General features: G+C 40.7%; 1 protein-coding gene across 1 annotated transcript; it reads left to right on the top strand.

Annotated features, from left to right (window-relative positions):
* The first annotated feature begins 363 nt into the window (after positions 1 to 363).
* OVCH2 (ovochymase 2) lies at positions 364 to 17,214 on the top strand. Its single transcript, XM_074542206.1, is given in 18 exon segments — positions 364 to 537; positions 8,584 to 8,641; positions 8,644 to 8,757; positions 10,551 to 10,620; positions 10,720 to 10,835; positions 11,272 to 11,444; positions 11,573 to 11,607; positions 11,676 to 11,833; positions 12,570 to 12,666; positions 13,029 to 13,135; positions 13,758 to 13,861; positions 13,863 to 13,940; positions 14,384 to 14,567; positions 15,542 to 15,587; positions 15,589 to 15,672; positions 16,572 to 16,714; positions 16,717 to 16,758; positions 17,192 to 17,214. Coding segments are annotated over 18 exon segments (1,806 nt in total).
* The last annotated feature ends 2,214 nt before the right edge of the window (positions 17,215 to 19,428 follow it).

Here is a 19,428-nt window from a genome sequence, read left to right as displayed (position 1 = left end):
GGCTTGACATGGCACTTTCCTGCATAAAAAGGGTTGCATTGTGCACAAAGTTGTGAAAGAAACGCTGCTGTTCAGTGTGTTTCAGCTGTTTTTTTCTGCAGGGAGTTAGTATTTGCTGTCTACTTTGTTGTGTGGCTGGCCTTTTCGGGCTTTTTGATTTTTTTCAGAACTGGCCAGAGCTCTTGCACCATCAGCACAGGGCTGTTCACCACCCCCATGGCCACGAAGTCTTGAGCTTGCACAGAATTTGTAGTGGTGCAATTCTGCCTCCTGTTCACACCAAACTGAGAGCAAAGCTTGTCCAGTTTACCTGAACACCGTGCCTGCCTTGGTTGAACTTACCTTGGTGTTTTTGGGGCAGGAATGAACGTGGTGGCCAAATCTCCCTGTGCCACTCTGGCAGGAATGAGTGTCCCCAAGACACTCTTGGAGAGAGGGCTGGCATTGGAGCTCACCTGCCTGCCTTGGGAGGAATCCATTGCAAAGAATCTGATGGTTTCAGCTGCTGCTGATGGTGTGAACGCCTCACATCTGCTGGTGAGAGGCCAAGGCCTTCCTGTCTCTGAGCATGGTGTGGTTTCTGTGGTGCCGTGATGTTCCTCAGAGGCCTGCAGCCCTTGGCTGGATTGCTTAAGAGACTCAGGCAGTGGCACAGTTCACTTTTCCACCCACTGCAGTTTCACCCTGGAACTCCTTTGGCTCCATCTTCTTTAAGCTTTTAAGTCTCTTCTGCGGTGGTTTTGTTGCAACGTGCAGCTGGGGCCTGGCCCTGCCCTGTCCCTGCAGGCCTGACAGGAGGAACCTGCACCCTTAAGCTCTCCCAGCTTTGCCAAATATTGCTGAGACAGCTGAAATTCATCCCTTCCAAGGCAGGCATGTGCTGGGATGGCTGCACATCCACGATTCTGCTTCACAGCTTGCATGATCACATTTCTTACAAACAATACAAGGGTGTTTCAGGTTTTTTTTTTTTTTGTAGCTCCACTATTCAGCATTTTTGCTATTGTTTTTTGCCTCTTCCCTTCCCAATTCTTTTTTCAGTCATGCTTGCATATTCAAAGTACTGAATATTTTTAAGGCAGAGTTCTTATTTCCTCCTCATTATTTACAGCTACACCGACGGTTGCAGAGACAGGGAATCCCCTTGGCTTCAAGACCAACATTTTCTACTTCCCCTTGCTCGTCCTGCTGTGGCATTTACTGTAGCACAAACTCTGTTCTCTAAACTTCTCTAAGTTTCATTGCTGGCAATACCTGAGCCACAAGTCTCCTGTGGCAGAATCTGCTTGTGATCAGGAGTCTGGTGATGAAAGTGGAAAAATAGGAATATGGGTCCAGCTGGAGAATTCTAAGTCAGCTGAAACCCAAATGACTTTGTGTCAGCGCATCCACAAGGGTGAATCCTGCTCAGGTTTGCTGCGGCACAGAAAGGGTTTGAAATTCCTGCCCCTTGTGCCCTCACCTCATTGAGAATGGCCACAAAACGGGCAAAACCAGGCAAAAACAAAACCCCTGCAGCCAGATGTGTATCACTGATGTGCCTCATGTGGCTCCTCATTATGGTCAAAGAGCAGGTGCCTCAGCTTTCCTTAAGCTTTCTCTGCAAGCACGAAAACCAGGCTGACATGAATTTCTACAGAGACCTGAAAGGAGGGTGAACCAAACCTTCTGACCAGGCTTTAAACATCTCACTGTGTTTGAATGGGTTTTGCCTTGCAGTGCCAAGGGAAACAATACATTTTTATCGAAAATATTTCTTTTTATGGGAAACGATCAATTTTTATATTGATTTTTACAGCTGGCTGTTACTGAAGCAGACCATGGGAAGTTAATCCACGCATCGGTGGCAGAGCTGGTGCTGTTCTGCCATCTGATGGCAGAGCTGGGACAGAACAGGGCTGCTGCCTTTCCCAGCGCTGGTTACTGAGGGTGTATCCCACCAGCAGGACAAATGTCAGCGCAGGAGATCCTGCTGCTGCCTGCATTTTAATTGGAAATGAGGAAATATCCCATCCTTGTTCATTTATCCTGTCTGGCCCGGCTTTCCCCATCTCTCTGGAATGGCTTGCTCCTTGTGCTCCCCACAGTCTCACATTGCTCTGGGAGCATCAGGAGCAGGAGACAAAGTTCTGATTTTAACTTTTTTGCAGTTCCCCCCTCTGTCTCTCTTGTTCTGTGTCTCCATCTCCATGTTTAAAACTGGGAACTGTGTACCTGGAAGTCTTTTACAATCCCAACACACTCTCTAGTTTTCAGCTTGAAAATACCCCAAATTTGAAGAGTTTTAAATCCACCTTTCCACAGTTTTGGCACAACATAAATAACTTTATGAGCATGATACTTCTTGACTTTGTTCTTTCCTCCTTTCTGGTTCGCGGGCTGTGAACCTGCTCTTGGTTGCATTTGATTGTGTGATTGAAAATGAGTGGTTTAGCCATGGAGACCCAGCCTGGAATAGAGCAAAACAGACTCCTGTAAAAGGGGAAGCTGCTCTCACTTGGCTGATCAGGAGCAAATACATGGATTACTCCTGGACTTCCTTCTCATGGACTTTAAAGCTTGTTTGACAGGTCATCCATCTCTTCCTACTCTTTGGGCTCAGCTCTATCTCCCAGCAAGGCAGGGAGATGAGAACCAGGCTGGGCAGGGATACCTGGAGCCACCTGCAGTTCTCTCCTTTCACCTCCTGGTCTTAGTGTGATGTGAAGTGCAGACACGACTGACAGCATAGCCAGGCTGATGTAAAACTCTTTTTTTTTTTTTTAATTTTTTATTTTATATTTTATTTTATATTTTATTTTATATTTTATTTTATATTTTATTTTATATTTTATTTTATATTTTATTTTATATTTTATTTTATATTTTATTGCTTATTTTTATTTTTATTTTTATTTTTATTTTTATTTTTATTTTTATTTTTATTTTATTTTTATTTTATATATTTTATTTTATTTTATTGTGTTTCTGAAAAAATTTGCAAGGATTCATCTCACTGCTGCCTGCCTGAGATGGCGCTTTCTGTATTTTGAGCATATTCTGTAATACTGTAAATCTTTACCCATGTTAAAAGTATTGAAATGTATCCACTGTGCTCTCCAAAAATCAGGTGATGCACTGGATTTTTTATTTTTTGTTTCTGTTTACCTTGAGCGGCTGCCACTGTGCTATTAAGACTTTTGCATTTCACAAAACATTCCCAAGGGGACTAAGCTGGGAGTTAAGTGACCAACCTGCTTCTGACTTCTGCTGATTTGTTTAATCCATATGCCAAATATTAGCAGAAATAAGGACATATCAATTAGTATTGATCTGTCCTTACAAAGCATTTTGGAATATTCAGGGCAAATACTTAAGCTAAGCACAATTTTGTTCCCTCTCTCTTCCTTCATTTGTCCTTTCCTAATTAACCAGTGTAAGCCTGGGCTCCACCCAAGGGAAGCTTTGGCTGATATCAATGCATTGTGCTCTCCATAGCCTGCAGTGTTTCTGCTTTTGTTGGCCTTGTTTGGTTTTGGTCTTGTTTGCTTGGAAAGGTAAAAATTCTGTCTGGGAGGAGACTTAGCTGCAAAAAGGAAAATTGCTCATCACAGGTGTAAGTAACTGAGCCTGTATCTGCAATTCTCATTTACTGGAAAATGGAAAAATGCAGCTGCAGTGAAAAGTGGGAAAAGGCCAGCAGCTGCTGTTTCTTTCAATTCCTGGTCACCAGAGACTTTTGGCTGGTACATCAACTATTGAGCATTGCAGGATGAAAAAATGCATTTTGTGTTAAAATTGTACTCCTTTTTCATTGCCCAGGAGACTCAAACAGATCTTGATGCATATCCAAAATCCTGAATTAAAGAACAAATGTTCTGGGGGGGTTTCTGTGTGTTCTTCTTGCTGCAAGTGCTCCTTTGGGCATTCTTGCCCTTGTGCACTTTATTCTGTGCCCTGATGGGCCAGCTGAAGAATTTAGGAGGGTGAGGTGAAAACATTATCAAGATCCAACCCTTCAGCTTTGCTGCTCCCTCTGCGTGCTTGCTGGAGCTGATTGGAGGCAATAAAACACCACTCAGGGCAAGAACCCTCATCCTTTTCAGTTTGAGGTGGCTGAGATGGGAACAGTGAGGGAGGAAGTTTTCAAAGCCTCCCCTCTGCATCCAGGGCAGCCTGAGCTGAGGGGCTCACTAACACTTGGGAGGATGTGGAGCACACCAAAGCTCTGCAGGGCTGACAGCAACTTTTCCTCTTCAAACCCCAGAGTTACTGGGTGACCTTCAACTCCTGCTGTGCTGCTGAAAGCCCACAAAGCTGCTCTGTCCTTTGGGGATCTTCAGCCCTGGAGAAAACTGGGATTTCGTCATGCCTGGAGTGTGAGAGGTGGTACCTCAACATTTCAGGATGCTTGGCTGAGACTCATTCACCCGGAGCAGGAGCTTGGAGCACAAGCTTGGAACAGAACTGAAAATTCTGGATCTGCTCTGAGGACAGGGCTGTGTCTAGAACAGCCCAGCTGAATTTCATGATGGATTTTGATGCTTTAAATTGTGAGTGACACGTGGAAGGAACCGGCTGGGTTCTGTCTAGGGTATGTATTCATTCCTTTGCATCGGCACTGGCATTCAATTTTTGGCAAAAAGCTTTGGTCAAGAAACCAATCCTGCTACAAGAGCAAACCCAGCTCCATAAAACCAGCCCAGGTCTCCACAGAGCCTGGCCAGGGCTGAGTGTGATATGAGGGCAATGAGCAGAATGCCCTCTTGGTAGCAGCCTAATTTTGGGGTGGTTTAAAGCCATCAGGGATCAGCAAGCACTGCCAGAACCCTCATCAGATGATTTGGATCACTTGGGAAGGATTTGCCTGGTGGTTTTTGGCTGTCAGTTTGCCTTTGGTAGAGAAACAGGCACCTGTCAGCGCTGTTTTTATTAATAGATGGAATCGCATAGGTTCAAAATTATACTGGCTTTTGGCTTTTGTCTCTGACTTTTTTATAAATACTTATTTTCTAAATTTTCAGACAACAACAATCTGCTCCCCCAAAAAGGCTGGTTGGTTGACTGAAAAATCGTGGATATGATTTTTTCTGGAAAATGAGTTGATAGCACAGCGAGCAATGCAAACTTTTTGTTTGTAGGTCTTTTTTTGCAGTTTTCACCCAAACTTAGCTATAATCCTGAACTAGAAGACCAGGATTAACTAGGATTCACGTGGGAATATTGAGCTGAAATCTTGTAGTTTGTCTTTTGCTAGTCAGGTATATTTATCAGTGACCTCTGATGGTCCAAAAAAAGTACATGAATCCCAAACCCACGAATCCCAAGTGAAGCTGTAGCATGGTTTGGCTTCGATATGTGACTTTATTTGCACAGAGGGAGAGAGAAAAAACATGGTTGGGAATTGCAGAGGTACTTAATGTTGTGATTTTAAGAACTGAGAATCCTTAATTCCCTCAGCTTTTCAATTTATTGGTCTTTGAAGTAACATGAAGGTTCTGACTAAAAAAGGTGAATGCCAAGCTGTCCTCCCTCAATGTGAGGGTGGATGGTGGCTTTTAAAGCATAATAAAACTGAGGTGAGTGTTTTGCTGGTGCCATTCAGGATCTTTCATAAGCTTTTGGGGAAAAGGCAGGGAATAATGGGCTTACCTTGAGAATTAGATTTGATTTTTTGGTTGTTGTTGTTACAGCAAACTTGGAGTAATTGGAATTATAATAGATTAAAACTGCTGAAAAATAAGTTTGTTGGAAAATCAAAATTCCTGCTCAACTATCCAAACATAAATACATTAATTCCGTGTTAAAACGAACCTGTTTTCAGTTAAGAACAATTGTATTCAGAAGAATAGTGCATGAATTATAAGATTTATCAAGTCTCATATTTCAAGACATTGTGTCTTGTTTAGAATATGACACCATGAATTTTATTGAGCTTAGAGGTTTTCCAGTTTTCCTGCAGTGACCTTGCAAACTGTTAGGATGTGACCCTCGAAAGCACAGCTTATTGTATTTAAAAAAACCAAAGCACAAAAAAAAAAAAAAAGCCAAACCCCAAAAAACCAATCCCATTTAAATCTTGGTTTTTTTCTACTGATTTCTACAGCTCTGAGCACACTTTGGTTTACGAGCATTTCATTCTCCCAGTGCACAGCAAAAGCAGGGACAGCCCAGGCTGACTAAGATTGATTAATGTTTTATTAATCTGCCATTATTTTGGGGCCAGCAGGAACAGGCTCTGCCTGCTAAAACAGTTTGGGACAGTTAGTGATTCCATGGCTTTGTTTTTCTCGCTGCAAAGTTTTGGGACACAGAGCCAGCTCTGCACTGGGATTCAGAGCAAAGGAGAGCAGTGGTGCTGTGGTGGATTTGACCCTTGCCTGTGGTCTGTTGGAAGCTGGGTTGGTGATTTTGTTGCTGGTTGTCTTCATCGTTTTGTGTCTCCCCTGTCTGCTTGGATTTTGGCAAGGGCCCTGCAAAGTCCTTTGCAGTTGTGTTTGTGGCTAAAATACAAAAAAAAGGGGAATTGTGGAGGAGGTTTTACAGTGACTGCTGTGAGCCAGAGAGAAGTTTGATAAGAGGATCCATGTTACTCCAAAAGAATTTCCTACCAAGGTCATTGACAAAGAAACCAAGAAAGAAAGAAGGATAAATAGAGAAACCTGCAAGTGCCTATTCCAATGAGCACTGTGTTTGTTTCTTGTGACCAAACTGTAAACTTAGGAGTTTTGTGAGAAAGTATACAATTTGGATTGTTTCTCCATCTGCCCATTGTTTCTCCATCTTCCATTCCACATCAGTGGCTCGTGTATCATCACTCATAACCACAGGGATTGTTTATTCTTGTTTTTATGCCCTCCTGTTGTGGTGGGTGAGCTCAGAGCTCTGCTGTACATGGAACTGGTTTAGGGATCTGGAGGGTTTGTTTTGTCCCTGTAAAATATAAATGAATCCCAGAAGAAAAGCAGCTTTAAAAAAGTTTTTGATTAGAGCTGGAATCATGTTGGTCACACGGGTTTCAGAAGTGGCAGAAATGGAGATTACCTCAGGACTAGTAGGAAAACTGCACCCAATAATTTCTGCATCTGTGCCAGAAAAAGACCCAAACCAACTGCAATTCAAAGTTTCTACGACAGGGTTTATATTCAATTCTTATAAAACTGCATATTCAGAATAAAAGCAGGGGTTTGTTATCCTTTGACTGGCAGGGGAAAGTATGAAAAACTAGAATTGCATAAACACATAAATGATTGTTAAGCTGGTCACTGATAGTGGATTGGGGGGATAGTTATTGGGAAGCCTTTGGCCAAAAAATAAAACACTGAGCATGCTGCCAACAACATTATAAACTTGTGGTGTGTTTCTCAGGTCTGTAATATTGGCTAAGTATAAAGTTTGCAGGCAGTATAAAGTTTTGCCTCCTCAAAAAGCTGTAGAAATTGTTGGGGCAAATAGCACCTGATATTCACTCCATGTGAGCTCTATTTCCATGTGTAGATCTGCCTGGGTAAGTTGCTAGCAAAGCATGCCATGGTAATTTCATTTTGCCTCAAAAATAAAAGTTCCAGAGAGGTTTCAATATTTTACAGCAAAGGCTTCAGTGACGATGTGTGGAAGAACCATGCTCTATTAAATTTGGTGTGTTGGGTTGGAAATGGAGGTGTGTATTCTGTTTCCATCTGTCAGAGCTGGGGCAGTTCTCTGCTGTCCATGGGGAAGTTTTTTCTTTATCTCTCCCATGGCCAATCCTCCCTCCAGGAGATCTCTGCTGTTAATGGGCCATTCATTAATAATTATCTTTGGTTAATGGCCACTGAGTGTCCCTGCATGGCTGATCCAATCCCAGCAGCCCATGGGGAGATGCTCTGCCCAGGGGAGGAGCCAAGCATTCCTGCCTGGATCCAATCTGAGCTTTGGGACACCCCAGCAGCCTTTGCCCCCTGCATTGCCAGAGGAGCAGCTTTCTGCTGCCCTGCATGGCCAGAGGGAGCCCAGGCCCATCTGCAGCAGCCCTGGAGCTGCAGAGGAAAACTCCCCCCTTGTGCAGGATCCCTGCTGCAGCAGAGCCACAGCTGGCACTGTAAACAAAGTAAACAAATTCACTGTAAACTGGGAGGTTTGGATGTAGGAATTCTTTCAAAAGTCCCCTATGGGGCAATACACTTAATGACGTGATTCCTTTTTAATTATTGTATGGGTTGTAGGACAGGTTCCTGAGAGCAATTTTGCAATGTACCTCACTGCAATAATGCTTAGGGCTTTCTAACTTAAGAACACTTGATAAATTAATTAATGTTGGAAAGAATTGGATTACAGGAAGGAAAAAAAGTGGGATAAAGATTAAGTGATTGTTCCTCACTCCTTTTTTACACGTTCAAGCACTTCAGAGATGAACCCATGAGGAAATTAATCTCTCTCCCCTTCTTGACAGTCCTGACTGAACACCCCAAAAATGTGTGTCTTTACAGCTCTTTTAAAACCCATTGTCCCCTCTGTTGCAGGTTCTCAGTAAGGCACAAAAGACACCCCAACAAGCTCTTTAAGGCTTCCTCAGCCGTACAAGGGCTGGCTCCCAGGATTTTGCTGGGCTTTTTTTCCAGGTAGACCCCTTTTTGTCAAGGCAAGCCTGGGGGCTGGAGCCTTGCTGGTGTCATCTCCTGGGGATGGGATGTGCCTGCAGCTGGAGAGGGGATGAGAAGAACAAACATTACAACAGAGGATTTATTTTATATTTATCCCTGGGAATATTCCCAGACCCCTCAGCATGCTGCTGTGCTGGTAACGAAGTCCCTGCAGTAATGCTTGTGGCAAATCCTCTGTCTTGGAGCGTTTTATTTAATTTTATCTTTTCTCAGGATACAGCACATACATGATTTCCTGTCAAAGCACTGCAGCGTTTCACAGTCCCTTGGAGTGTTACTGACAGGTAGTTGTCAAAACCAAATTGAGAGCATTGTAAATGCACTTTACCTCTTACTTGGACCTTTTTTTTTTTTTTTTTTTTTTTAAGAATGCTCCTTTTATGCAGCTAGCCAGTTAGCATGTTTATTGGAATTTTTCTTTTTTTTAAGTGGAAATTCACCAGTTGAAAGTATCAGAGATTCATATGCACTTCTTTGAAGTCACTTGCCATTTTTCTCAACTAAAACATGTTGCATCACTCATCTGACAACAACATGGGGACAAGTCATGCTCAGAAGTGCTTTTGTTTGCTTTTCCCAAAAGGCCCTCTGTAGTGAGGAGCAGTGTGTGACCATCAGGCACCACTGCCAAAGTCATGGAGCTGGAGATATAAATGGCAGGGGTGAGCTTTACTGAGAGTTATGAGAAACTGAATTGACATTTTCTTCTAGTTTGGGCTAATTTCCTTAAAGGGATTTGAAGACTGTGTCAAAACTTAAACAGAGAATTGAAAAACTGAGGGAAGGTTATTTAAGAGGTTTAGTCAATGGGAAGAGAAGAAAATGAGAGGAGAAAAATAAAATTTCCTATTAGAAGCCATCTTCAATTGATGATTCAAAGAAGGAACCCCCATAATGTCAGAGAAAAATGAAAAGGGTTTAGCTTCTGAAAAAGTGCTGCTCAGACTGAGTGGTGGGCTGTCAAAGCATGGTTCCTTCTGGTGGTGGCTACTCCAGAAATGCTTATTTCAACATCAGCATTCCCTGAACTTGCAAATTTGTTTTGATTCTAAGCCCTAGTTTATTGTAGGCACTGTGTCCCCAGAAAGCACTGGGAGTTGCCTCAGTGCCATTTCACATGGACAAAAATAAATTGTGAACATGAAACTGCAGTAATTTATTCTTCTTTTTCCTCCCCCTTCCCTATCCCTCCTTCATTAGATCTGAAAGTGAAAAGCCCCTCAGGTGAGCACATTACTTTCCCCCAATATATTTTATTTGCGTTAAAGCATAAAAAGCCCTCCCCAAAATAGCTGGAATTTATAAAGGAGGAAACCTTTTCAAAAACACTTTTGCCAGCTTTTGTTGGTCTTCCCAGGATGCTGCAGGTGCAATAATCTAATAAGTACTTTCCTCCTTAAATTTGTTTGTGTTTACAGGGTTGTTGATAAATGCTGCTCCCACTGGGTTACCTTGCAAGGAGAAGGAAGGGCAAGAGGAGATGATTTTTGTGGTTTCTGCTGACACTTGACCAAAGAGGAAAGCTTCTGCTTCCTTTATTAAAGTAATTTTTAGCAGCACATTGAACTGTTGCAAAAGTGTCCTGCTGTAACATAACCAAGGGCATTATTTCACATGGGCTGCCATGAACACTTTTGTTATGCTCTGGGGTATCCATTTTTCCTCACTGAACATTATTTCTAGTGAAATCTTCATGTCGCCAAGAGTTTCTTTAAGGTAAGAAATAAGCACTGCCATTTACAAAAAAATGAGAGTCCATTGGCAGGGCTTCATTCTTGCTCCCAGAGGATGGGGTTTAAAGCTGATTTACCAGAATTACAAATAAAAGAAAAGAGAAAACACAGCATCAGTCTGCCTGCAGAACCAAAGTGCAACTCAGCAACCCTGTCTCACAGTATCCTCCAGATGTTTGAGATTTTTGTGGAACAGCTGATTGCATATGTGTCAAACCTAATTCCTTCCATTATGATTTAACTGAACAGTTCTATCAAAACCATGAGTAAGCAGAGCAAACAGTGTCTTCCCCCAGAGAATATTCCCCATGCAAGTGTAGGTTTTGGTTGCATTTTTATGAATGGGAACTGATTTCTTCTTCCAGATTGTGTGTATGGACTCTATTTGTGCCAGAAGGGAATTACACATGGCTTTGTTTCTCCCCCTTTTTCTGTGACTATGATTCTTTATCAGTCTGCTCAAAGGATGACACGCTTGTGGGTGAGTTTTTGTCCCCTCGTTCTTTGAAACAATCATTCAGGCTGGAAAAGATTTTTGAGCTCTATAACCTGTCAGAGCACTCCTTATTCCAACAGCAAGGGCACCCAGTGAGGTGGTGGCTGATTGTTTCACTTGCTTGATCGATACATTGAGACACAGGATAAATAAAAGAAATAAAAGAAAAAGAGGTGGGAGGTGAAATGGTTGGAAAATGCCTGGCAGGGAACTGCATCACATTTCTGGTGTCAATGATTTTCAATTTTTAATAGCGTGAATCTATCTGGGCTAACGGATTAATAAGGAAAGTAGAAGGATGAATAGGAAATTTCCCTTTAATCCTAAAATTTGATAGCTAAGTATTAAAAATGGTACATGCAAGTTTTCTCAAGTAACTGAAGGCTTTGAACAGTGATTATTTTCTAATGTTATGTTTCAGGGAAATTCTGTGGAGGAGATCTTGCATTACCTCTTTTGATTGGCTCCAATAGCATAAGGCTGAAATTTGCTCCTAATGATGAGGATTGTGGAATTAGATTTTCCATTACCTACAAAGCTCTTACACCAGATATTCTTCCTGGTAAGTTTAAACCAAGTAATGTGCAAGATCAAGCAACATGAGCATGGATGATGCTGCTGGATGCAGGAAAGAGAAATCACTATCCATCCCAGATAGGTTTGGATTTGTCCTTTAGGTTAAGGTAAAATAGGATTTCCTGGGTTAAATTTCATCATGACAGATTCTTCTAGAAAATTTAATATTTATGTATCACCTGTGAGAGGTCTGAATGTCACAGAAACCAAACCTTGCAGGAATCACTCACAATCCTAAAGACCCTGCAGATCTTGGGATTTTTTCCATATGACTTTCAAAACAAGATTCACTCTTTCAATTTTAAATTTAAAGCTTACATACCAGTCTTTTGAAGTAGAAGAGAGTGAAGATTTGTCCTATGATGCCATGACTCTGTATGAAGATGTGGGAAAAGAAGAGGAAATTGGTTTGACTTTTGATTTTTTTATTTTGGGGATGTTCTATGTATTTTATGACTTTCACTAGCCCTATTGACCAAGGTAAATTTGCTTGTAGAGTCTCAGGTAATATTATAGTACTAGTTTCAGTACCTTGAAAAATGCTTGCAGGTCTTGCTAATTCTTCTCAACTTAGATAGGCAAAGCCACATTGAAGTGAACAATTTTTGAGTGTTTAAATTCTGTGTGAAATGCAGTTCTGAATTGGTTCCAGTGAAGAAAATACATAGCACAGTAATTTGGGTCTATAGGAACGATCACACACAAAGCACCCAAGACATCTTTTCAGAGTCTGTTCATCACTCCAGAACATCATTCATGTAATTTTTAATTTTTTTCCCCACTTGGCTTATAGTGAATGAGAGGAAATCCTATCCCAAAAAACTGTTCTCAGCACTTGCTTGAAGCTGGTGCTTAGATTAGGGAAAATCAGATAGCTGGGGTGTTTTGTTTGTAAGGAAGTTTGTGGGTGCTGTAACAGACTGTTGTGAAATGATGCCAGAGACTCCTTGTTCTGATGAGGAAACTTCTGAGCTGCCAGGAACAGGTCAGCCCTTCAGCCTCAGCCTGCCTATCTCTTCCTCATGGTTGCTTTTTACCTTCCTGTCTGGAATATACAGAAAACTGTGCACCCACTGTTGAAAGAGAGAAGGGTTAAAAAGCACCTGTTAATCATTTAGTGAGCCTTTGCTTCCTCATTTTTAGTTGAGTCTTGTGGATTTGCCCTACTAGCATGTGCTCCAAGCTCCTCTGCTGTGATGCTGGTTGTCTTCCACCCTGATGAGACAGAGACCTTTGCAGGATTCATCTAACAGGGAACAGAAAACTAAACAGAAACTTGGGAAAATGCCTCCTTGGGGCAGCACAAAGGCCTCTTCAGTGCACTGGATATTCAGAATTATTTTGCTCTAGGAGATTCTCATCTAACAAATTATTTCAGTGAAAAATAAAAGGACTGTGAACCTCTTCAGGTATTAAACAAAGACCTAATGAATGGTGAAGACAAACAATGAATCTGGCTAAAAGCTGGGAGTTGTGTTTGTGGCACACTTTAAATAGCACTTTAATGCTGTAATAGCACACAACCCTACAAGAGAAATCTGCTTCTTCTACAAAAACAAATAAGGAAATAAAAGTTATTCTATAATACAAATATTACTCAAGACACACTGACAACCCTCATTTGCTAGATTCAAATATTTTGAATTCAACTAAAGACGAAGATTTTGAAAACATGAATGTTGCTAAAGAAGAAATAAAGGTTATAACAGGTAAGACAACGTCAGTTATGCTTCCTTCATGGGAATAGAGAGTACCTTTTGGACTATAAATTCTCAAAATACCTAATGGTTGCAGTTGGTCCAGACTTTTTTAGTAAGATATTTTGAGGAAATAAAAATATGCACAGTGACATTTACATGCTTTGACTTTAGCAGAACCTAATTTTTCTTGTTTCCTTCAGATTGCTAAGTGATGTACAGCTACCCAATAACATTTCAGCTTGTATGTCAGTTTACACCTACTTCCCTCGGTGAAAACAATTGCAAAGACTACAGAGTAATTGAAAATAACAATCAGCATTTTAGAGCTGCCCTTTCCCCCTCTAGTAGTCTATAGAAAACTGGATGAGTCCCTGTTCATTGTAGGTTTGAGGCCAAAACTTCTGAAGGTAAATGCTAGCTTTCATCTTGGTGAAGCTCTGTTTTTGCTAGGATCATCTCCTCATTTTGGTCTAAACATTTGGATCCTATTAAATGAAAGAAAATGGAAGATTTAGCGAAAAAGGGAGCTTGAAGAGCTGTGGGGTTGCCCTTAACTGGAATGTTCTTTACTTCTCCCAGTGTTAACCTAACCTCTAAAGACTCCTTGGAACATCAGCGCTTTCTGTTTCAGGGGATGCTTGTGGAGTGCCTTCAAATCAGCGCAGGTTCCTCTTCAGTGGGAAAAGGGGAGGTGAAGAAGCTGTGCCCTCCTCGTGGCCTTTGCACACTTTACAATTTGCAGCCCAGCGTGCAAATTGCAGATGAGCACATCTGTGGGGGAGCAGTCCTTGCCCAAGGACGGGCTGTCACAGCCGTGCGCTTTTTCAAAATAGTTTTTAATGCAGATTCCCAAATTCCCCATGATGAAGCAATCCAGCAGCCTGAACGCTGATCCTAATCTGCATTTACACAACAGCTTTTGGGTGCCTGTCAGCACAGATCTGTGCCTTCACTGGGCTCCAAAGCTCAGAATCCCAGAGGATGTGAGTGAGAGGGGCACAAGTTGCCACTTGGCTCGCACTGGATAAATGTTTTTTGCAAGGCTCTCTTCCTACCCTTGCTGGATAGAGTTTTCTGCATGTTCCATGTCACAGATGCAAAATCTTGACTTGTTAATATCAGAAAGCTGGTGTGTTCTGGAGCTGCTTTTAAATGTGTTCCCTTCTTAAGGCATCTTGGAAATTGATAAAACCAAAGTTACTTAAAGCCTCACACTCCCAAGTCTCTCAGAAAATGTCAATGTCTTTGCTTTCCTAGAAAATGTCAGTCAAGCAGAATTTTATACACCCAAACTTTTACTCTGACACTGCCCTGCTGCAACTGGCTGAGCTCTTGGAATTCACACAATTCTGTGTGAATTGGACTTCACCCCCATCCAGGGAGGAGGTGCTGGAGCCCTCGAGGATGTGTGTGGTCACAGGGTGGGGTGCACCTGAAGCAGGTATGCAGTCTTTGCTGCTTGGGCATGTTGTGGCTGTGTTTTAAATACCACATTCTGTGCTGGAACAGTCCTTTTGTCTGTATGTTAGTTTTTGGAGAACAGGCATGTTAAAAAGTTTTCACTCTCTAGCTCAGTTTTATGAAGATCCTCTAGCAGAAATATGGGCTTTGGAGGGAAATACTCAGTTGCCAGGCTGTCCATTCAAGTTTTAGACTTGTTCAACAGAAATAAATGGCTACACATATCCCGATCTAGACAACAACAACAACAAAAAAAACTTTCCAGGAAAAACCAACAGGGTGAAAAGGAGGTAGAAAGAAATCTGTAATGAAGAAAACCATAAGGGGAAAAAAGTGAAACCCACTTACACTAGAAATATTTTTCTGCTTGAACAATAGATGTTGGAGTGATATGGCATGTTAATCCTGCTTTCAGTTCATTAAAAAAAGTACTGAACTTCTTTATTTTTCAACCTGTATCTCAAGGCAATTACTTCTCATATACTGCAGGGGAAATTTAGAGCTGGTCTTTAATACTGCATTATTTTAAACTACTTTGTAATATAAAGGTGTGTATTTATAAACACACACATATGAGGATGTGATTCTTATTTTCTTGTGTTTCTCTCAAGAAACATGAATTCCTTCTCTATCTGCCGTAGAACATTAGATTTCATTTTACATATGTTTCCCACTCTGGATACAATTTTCAAGGTACTTTGTCTAAAAGTTAATATTATTGATATTTTTTGCTTCCAGGATTTTTTGTTTTCTTTTGTAACTATGTCAGCAACCAAAGAACACATTTGTACAGGCTAATGGACAGCACAGCTGTATCTATTGCAAAACAGATATATGGGTGGGAGGAGAGAAATCAGGTAATTTAGATTGAGACCATTTGACAAGGAGAGAGGTAAAGCTTCCTTCTGGAACCACTCATTCATGCCTCTACTGGATGATGGCTTTTAACTCAAGACAGAGAAAAGGGGAAAAAACTGCAGCAGCTGGAAGTCCCCATCCTGGGGCCTGACATATTACATAAACCTTCCCAGGAAAGTGACCCTGGGCATGATCTGTGCAGGATTCTCTCTGCAGGAAGGCAAGGAGTTACCCTTGGGCCAGGTGAGTTCCAGAAAGGGAAAACCTCCCAAAGCTGTTTTCTTGCAAATAGGCTGTGGTGATTTACAGTGAAAGACTCCTTAGCAGTCAAATATTAATTACCCATATTGCAAAAAGAGTTACTTCCCTTCGACAAAGGTTGTACCTTTCTTTGTCTTTTAAAAATGGAAAACCCCAAGCATGTGAGCAGCTGGGACCTCTCCTTGCTGAACTGAGATTTTAAAAACATCAGGAGTGATGTTGGCTCGGGACAAGGTTCCTTTGTCCTTGTGCAGGGTTGTGAAAAATGTGTATTTTATGACTGGCTTTTTGCAAATATTGAAATGAATATTATATATGTTATGTTAGAAAGTTATGCTGTATTGATTATCTTAAGTAGTGTGTTAAATATAGTTTTAGGTTATAACATAATGTTAAAAGAGAAACTATGCTGTGCAAGATACGTTTTTTAAAGAGAGGACTCGCACTGAGATAGCAGCCACAGGACACCTGAATCTTTCAGAAAAAAGAATTTATTGCTCCGTTATCAGAAGAAATGAACTTCTTCCTGCTTTGCTCAGCTCTGAAGATGCTGTGAGGATTCAGAGGAAGAAGCTGACACTGCCCAGACAGAATCCTGTGTTTGAATGGAATTTATGCATCATGGATGAGGTGTATGAATATGCAACAGGCTGTTGCTTTTAAGGGTTAATCCTCTGCTAACGTGGGTCCCTTTTCTGGGCTTATTTTGCCCAGAAAGAGGTACCTGGACTGTCTGTAACTCTTTGTCTCTATTGTCTCATATTGTCCTAATCCAAATTGTCCAAATTATTATTACTCCAATTATATTGCTATTTTCATAACCATTTTATTATTTTTATTAAACTTTAAAAAATTTAAAAACAAGTGATTGGCATTTTTCACAGGGTGATTGTGGAGGCCCATTAGTTTGTCCTTCAGGAGACAACTCGGGGTTTTACACTCTCCATGGAATCACTGGCTGGGGCTTGGCATGTGGAAGGAAGAACTACCCAGGAGAATACACCAATGTTAGGGTTTTTTTGACTGGGTTAAGAAGAATATTAATAGTAGTGGTATGTATGAAAAAAGAACCAACAAAACAACTATTAAATGAATCCTTTAGCTATTGTTAGATTATTAATTTGAGGTCTTTTCCAGGGTGTCATTTTTATATTTGGGTGTCCAGCACTCCCTGAGATCTTGGTTGTTTAAAATATCCCCAGCTGAATGCCCAAAAAAGAAACAAACTTAAATCAGCAGTAACTTCTGAAAATCTTATTTCTTCCAGTTGTATTATTATTATTATTATCCCACTCTCTACTGCATTTCATGTGTGGATGAATGTTTTCCCTGCTGTGGCTTTGCACCTTCATTTCTCAGGGTTGGGAGGAAGAAGAGGAGCAGGAACTGACACTGGTGGCAGCTGAGTCCACTTTGACAAGTTTATAGCCTGTCTTCATTGATGGTCTTTGCAGAGTTTACCCTGCTTTATTCTGTTTTTTTCAGAGCTCCCCATTTTCATTGTGTGACTGTAAAAAGAACAGCTCTGATGGATCCCACTGTAAAACATTCCCAAAGCACAAACATAATTGAAAACAAAATTTGGTGGGAGCATGCAGGTTTCTTGGACTGATGAACAGATGCCAGAGTAGCTGATACTCACTCTGGGGAATTTACTGCTGATTTACCTGGACTGAGACTCTGGCTTTCCACATGTGTGTTGGAGCAGTCACGAGTTATCTGCAGCCTTCTGACACTCTGTTAATCCATTTTAGAAGGGAAAAGAGGGAAAATAAGCCACATGAGCCAAGCATGTTCTTGAATGTAGTGCTGGAGACTCTAAAAATACTGCAGCATGTTTTTAAGACAGTTTCTGGTTTTACAAATTGTTTGGTGTTTAAACAAAAGTGTTTGAAAAGACAGGTGTTACAGGCCAAGGGAGCATGCCAGAGCTGATAGCTATCCTAATTAATCTATGCATTAACTTGTAACTAGCAGTTTAATTAATGTCCAAAAGGCTGCTTATGCAGAAATCTGTGGTGACAGACTCCAATTAGCTTTGCAGACCCTTCTGCTCTCAGCTGTAGTGTTTAAAACTAGATTAGTAGGATAGTACAACAGGTAGTAAAAGAATAATCCTTCTTTGACTCAATGGTCCCGATAATAACTAGAAGGTAAGATATCTCACTTGGTTTTTGTTGATATTAATGGCAAAAATATTTAGAGAGTTTTTCCCATACAAGCATTTGATGCCAGCAAACGTCCCTTTTTTATTTTATTAGTTTTGAATTTTAGTTCTTTAGGTTTTTTAAACTTTCAGTTTTATTCTGCAGCTGGGAAAACAATAATCTCACTGATTTTATTCTCCAATGAATAAGGTAAACATATTTCACCACTTTCTTCTCTTCACCGTAAAGTTTGAGGCAAAAGCTCACAAAATCTTGAGCATGAGGTTTTTTGTGAAGCTATGAAAATACTTAACAGTGGAAGGATTATGGGCAAATTGAGATTCAGTGACTCAGATTAACAGCTGTGTTATATTATTGATAGAGTATGTGTGCTCTATCTTTGCTAAGCCCTCTGAAAAGATCTTTAGAGAGAAATAGAGGGAAAATATCCTTTGTAAATTTTTATCATAGAAGCCTGTAAATGTTTGGTTGTGGTGGAAGTTGCCATTAGCTGACTGTATCAGTTTATGCTGGGAGCAGATGTGGATTATCTCTTGGCTGCTATTCTGTTTTTCTTGACAGGAACACAGTGACTTTCATCTGTTTATTAATTTAAGACAAGGATTTCAAGTAGATGTGTTCAGAGTAGCAAAAATTGTGTGGGAAGAACTACAGGTGATGTCAGCTGTGATGATATTGAACGCAGCAATAAATTGGTACCTCTTATGAAAATTCTTATCTTAAATTCTATCTTAAAATGTCTGCTTTTGATTTGATTGTTATGGCACTAACTTTTTGCTTGGTGGCTTGTTGTTGGTCTTTTGTGTTTTTCCTAGTAAAAAAAAAAACAACAAACACATCTTAAAAAATAATAAAAAATTACTTTCAACAGGGTTCATATTTCTTTCCTGATCCTTGTCCCACTGTGGCTCTGCCCAAGAGAACAAAAAAAACCCCATTCTCATTGGATCTTCCCTGAAGTGGCATGAGGGCAGGTTTATTTCTCATTTAGGAATCCCATTAATTGCCACGTGTTGGGTGCACAGAAATACTGCTATTTCTTATCTGAACTGACCAGCTTGACTTTGTTGCCCTCTGTGAAAAACGCCAATCACTTCGTTTTTAAAATTTTAAAAGTTTAATAGTAATAAAATGCTTATAAAAATAGTAATACAATTAGAGTAATAACAATTTGGACAAATTGAATTAGGACAATATGAGACAATAAATACAAAGAGTTATAGACAGTCCAGGTACCTTTTTCTGGGCAGCATGAGCCTGAAAAAGGACCCACGTTAACAAAGAATTAACCCTTAAAAACAATAACCTGTTGCATATTCATACACCTCATCCATGATGCATAAATTCCATTCAAACACAGGATTCTGTCTGGGCAGTGTCAGCTTCTTCCTCTGAATCCTGATGGTGTTGTCCTGGCTGAGCAAGGCAGGAAGACGTTCATTTCTTCTGATAATGGAGCAATAAATTCTCTTTCTCTGAAAGATTCAGGTGTCCTGTGGCTGATATCTCACAGCAAGTCCTCTCTTTAGAAAAAAGTATCTTACATAGCATAGT

The sequence above is a fragment of the Zonotrichia albicollis genome, chromosome 6, assembly GCF_047830755.1.
Source record: "Zonotrichia albicollis isolate bZonAlb1 chromosome 6, bZonAlb1.hap1, whole genome shotgun sequence".
NCBI classification, from domain to species: Eukaryota; Metazoa; Chordata; class Aves; order Passeriformes; family Passerellidae; genus Zonotrichia; species Zonotrichia albicollis.
Note: the sequence above shows the minus strand (reverse complement) of the source record. Positions and strands in the feature narration are given on the sequence as shown.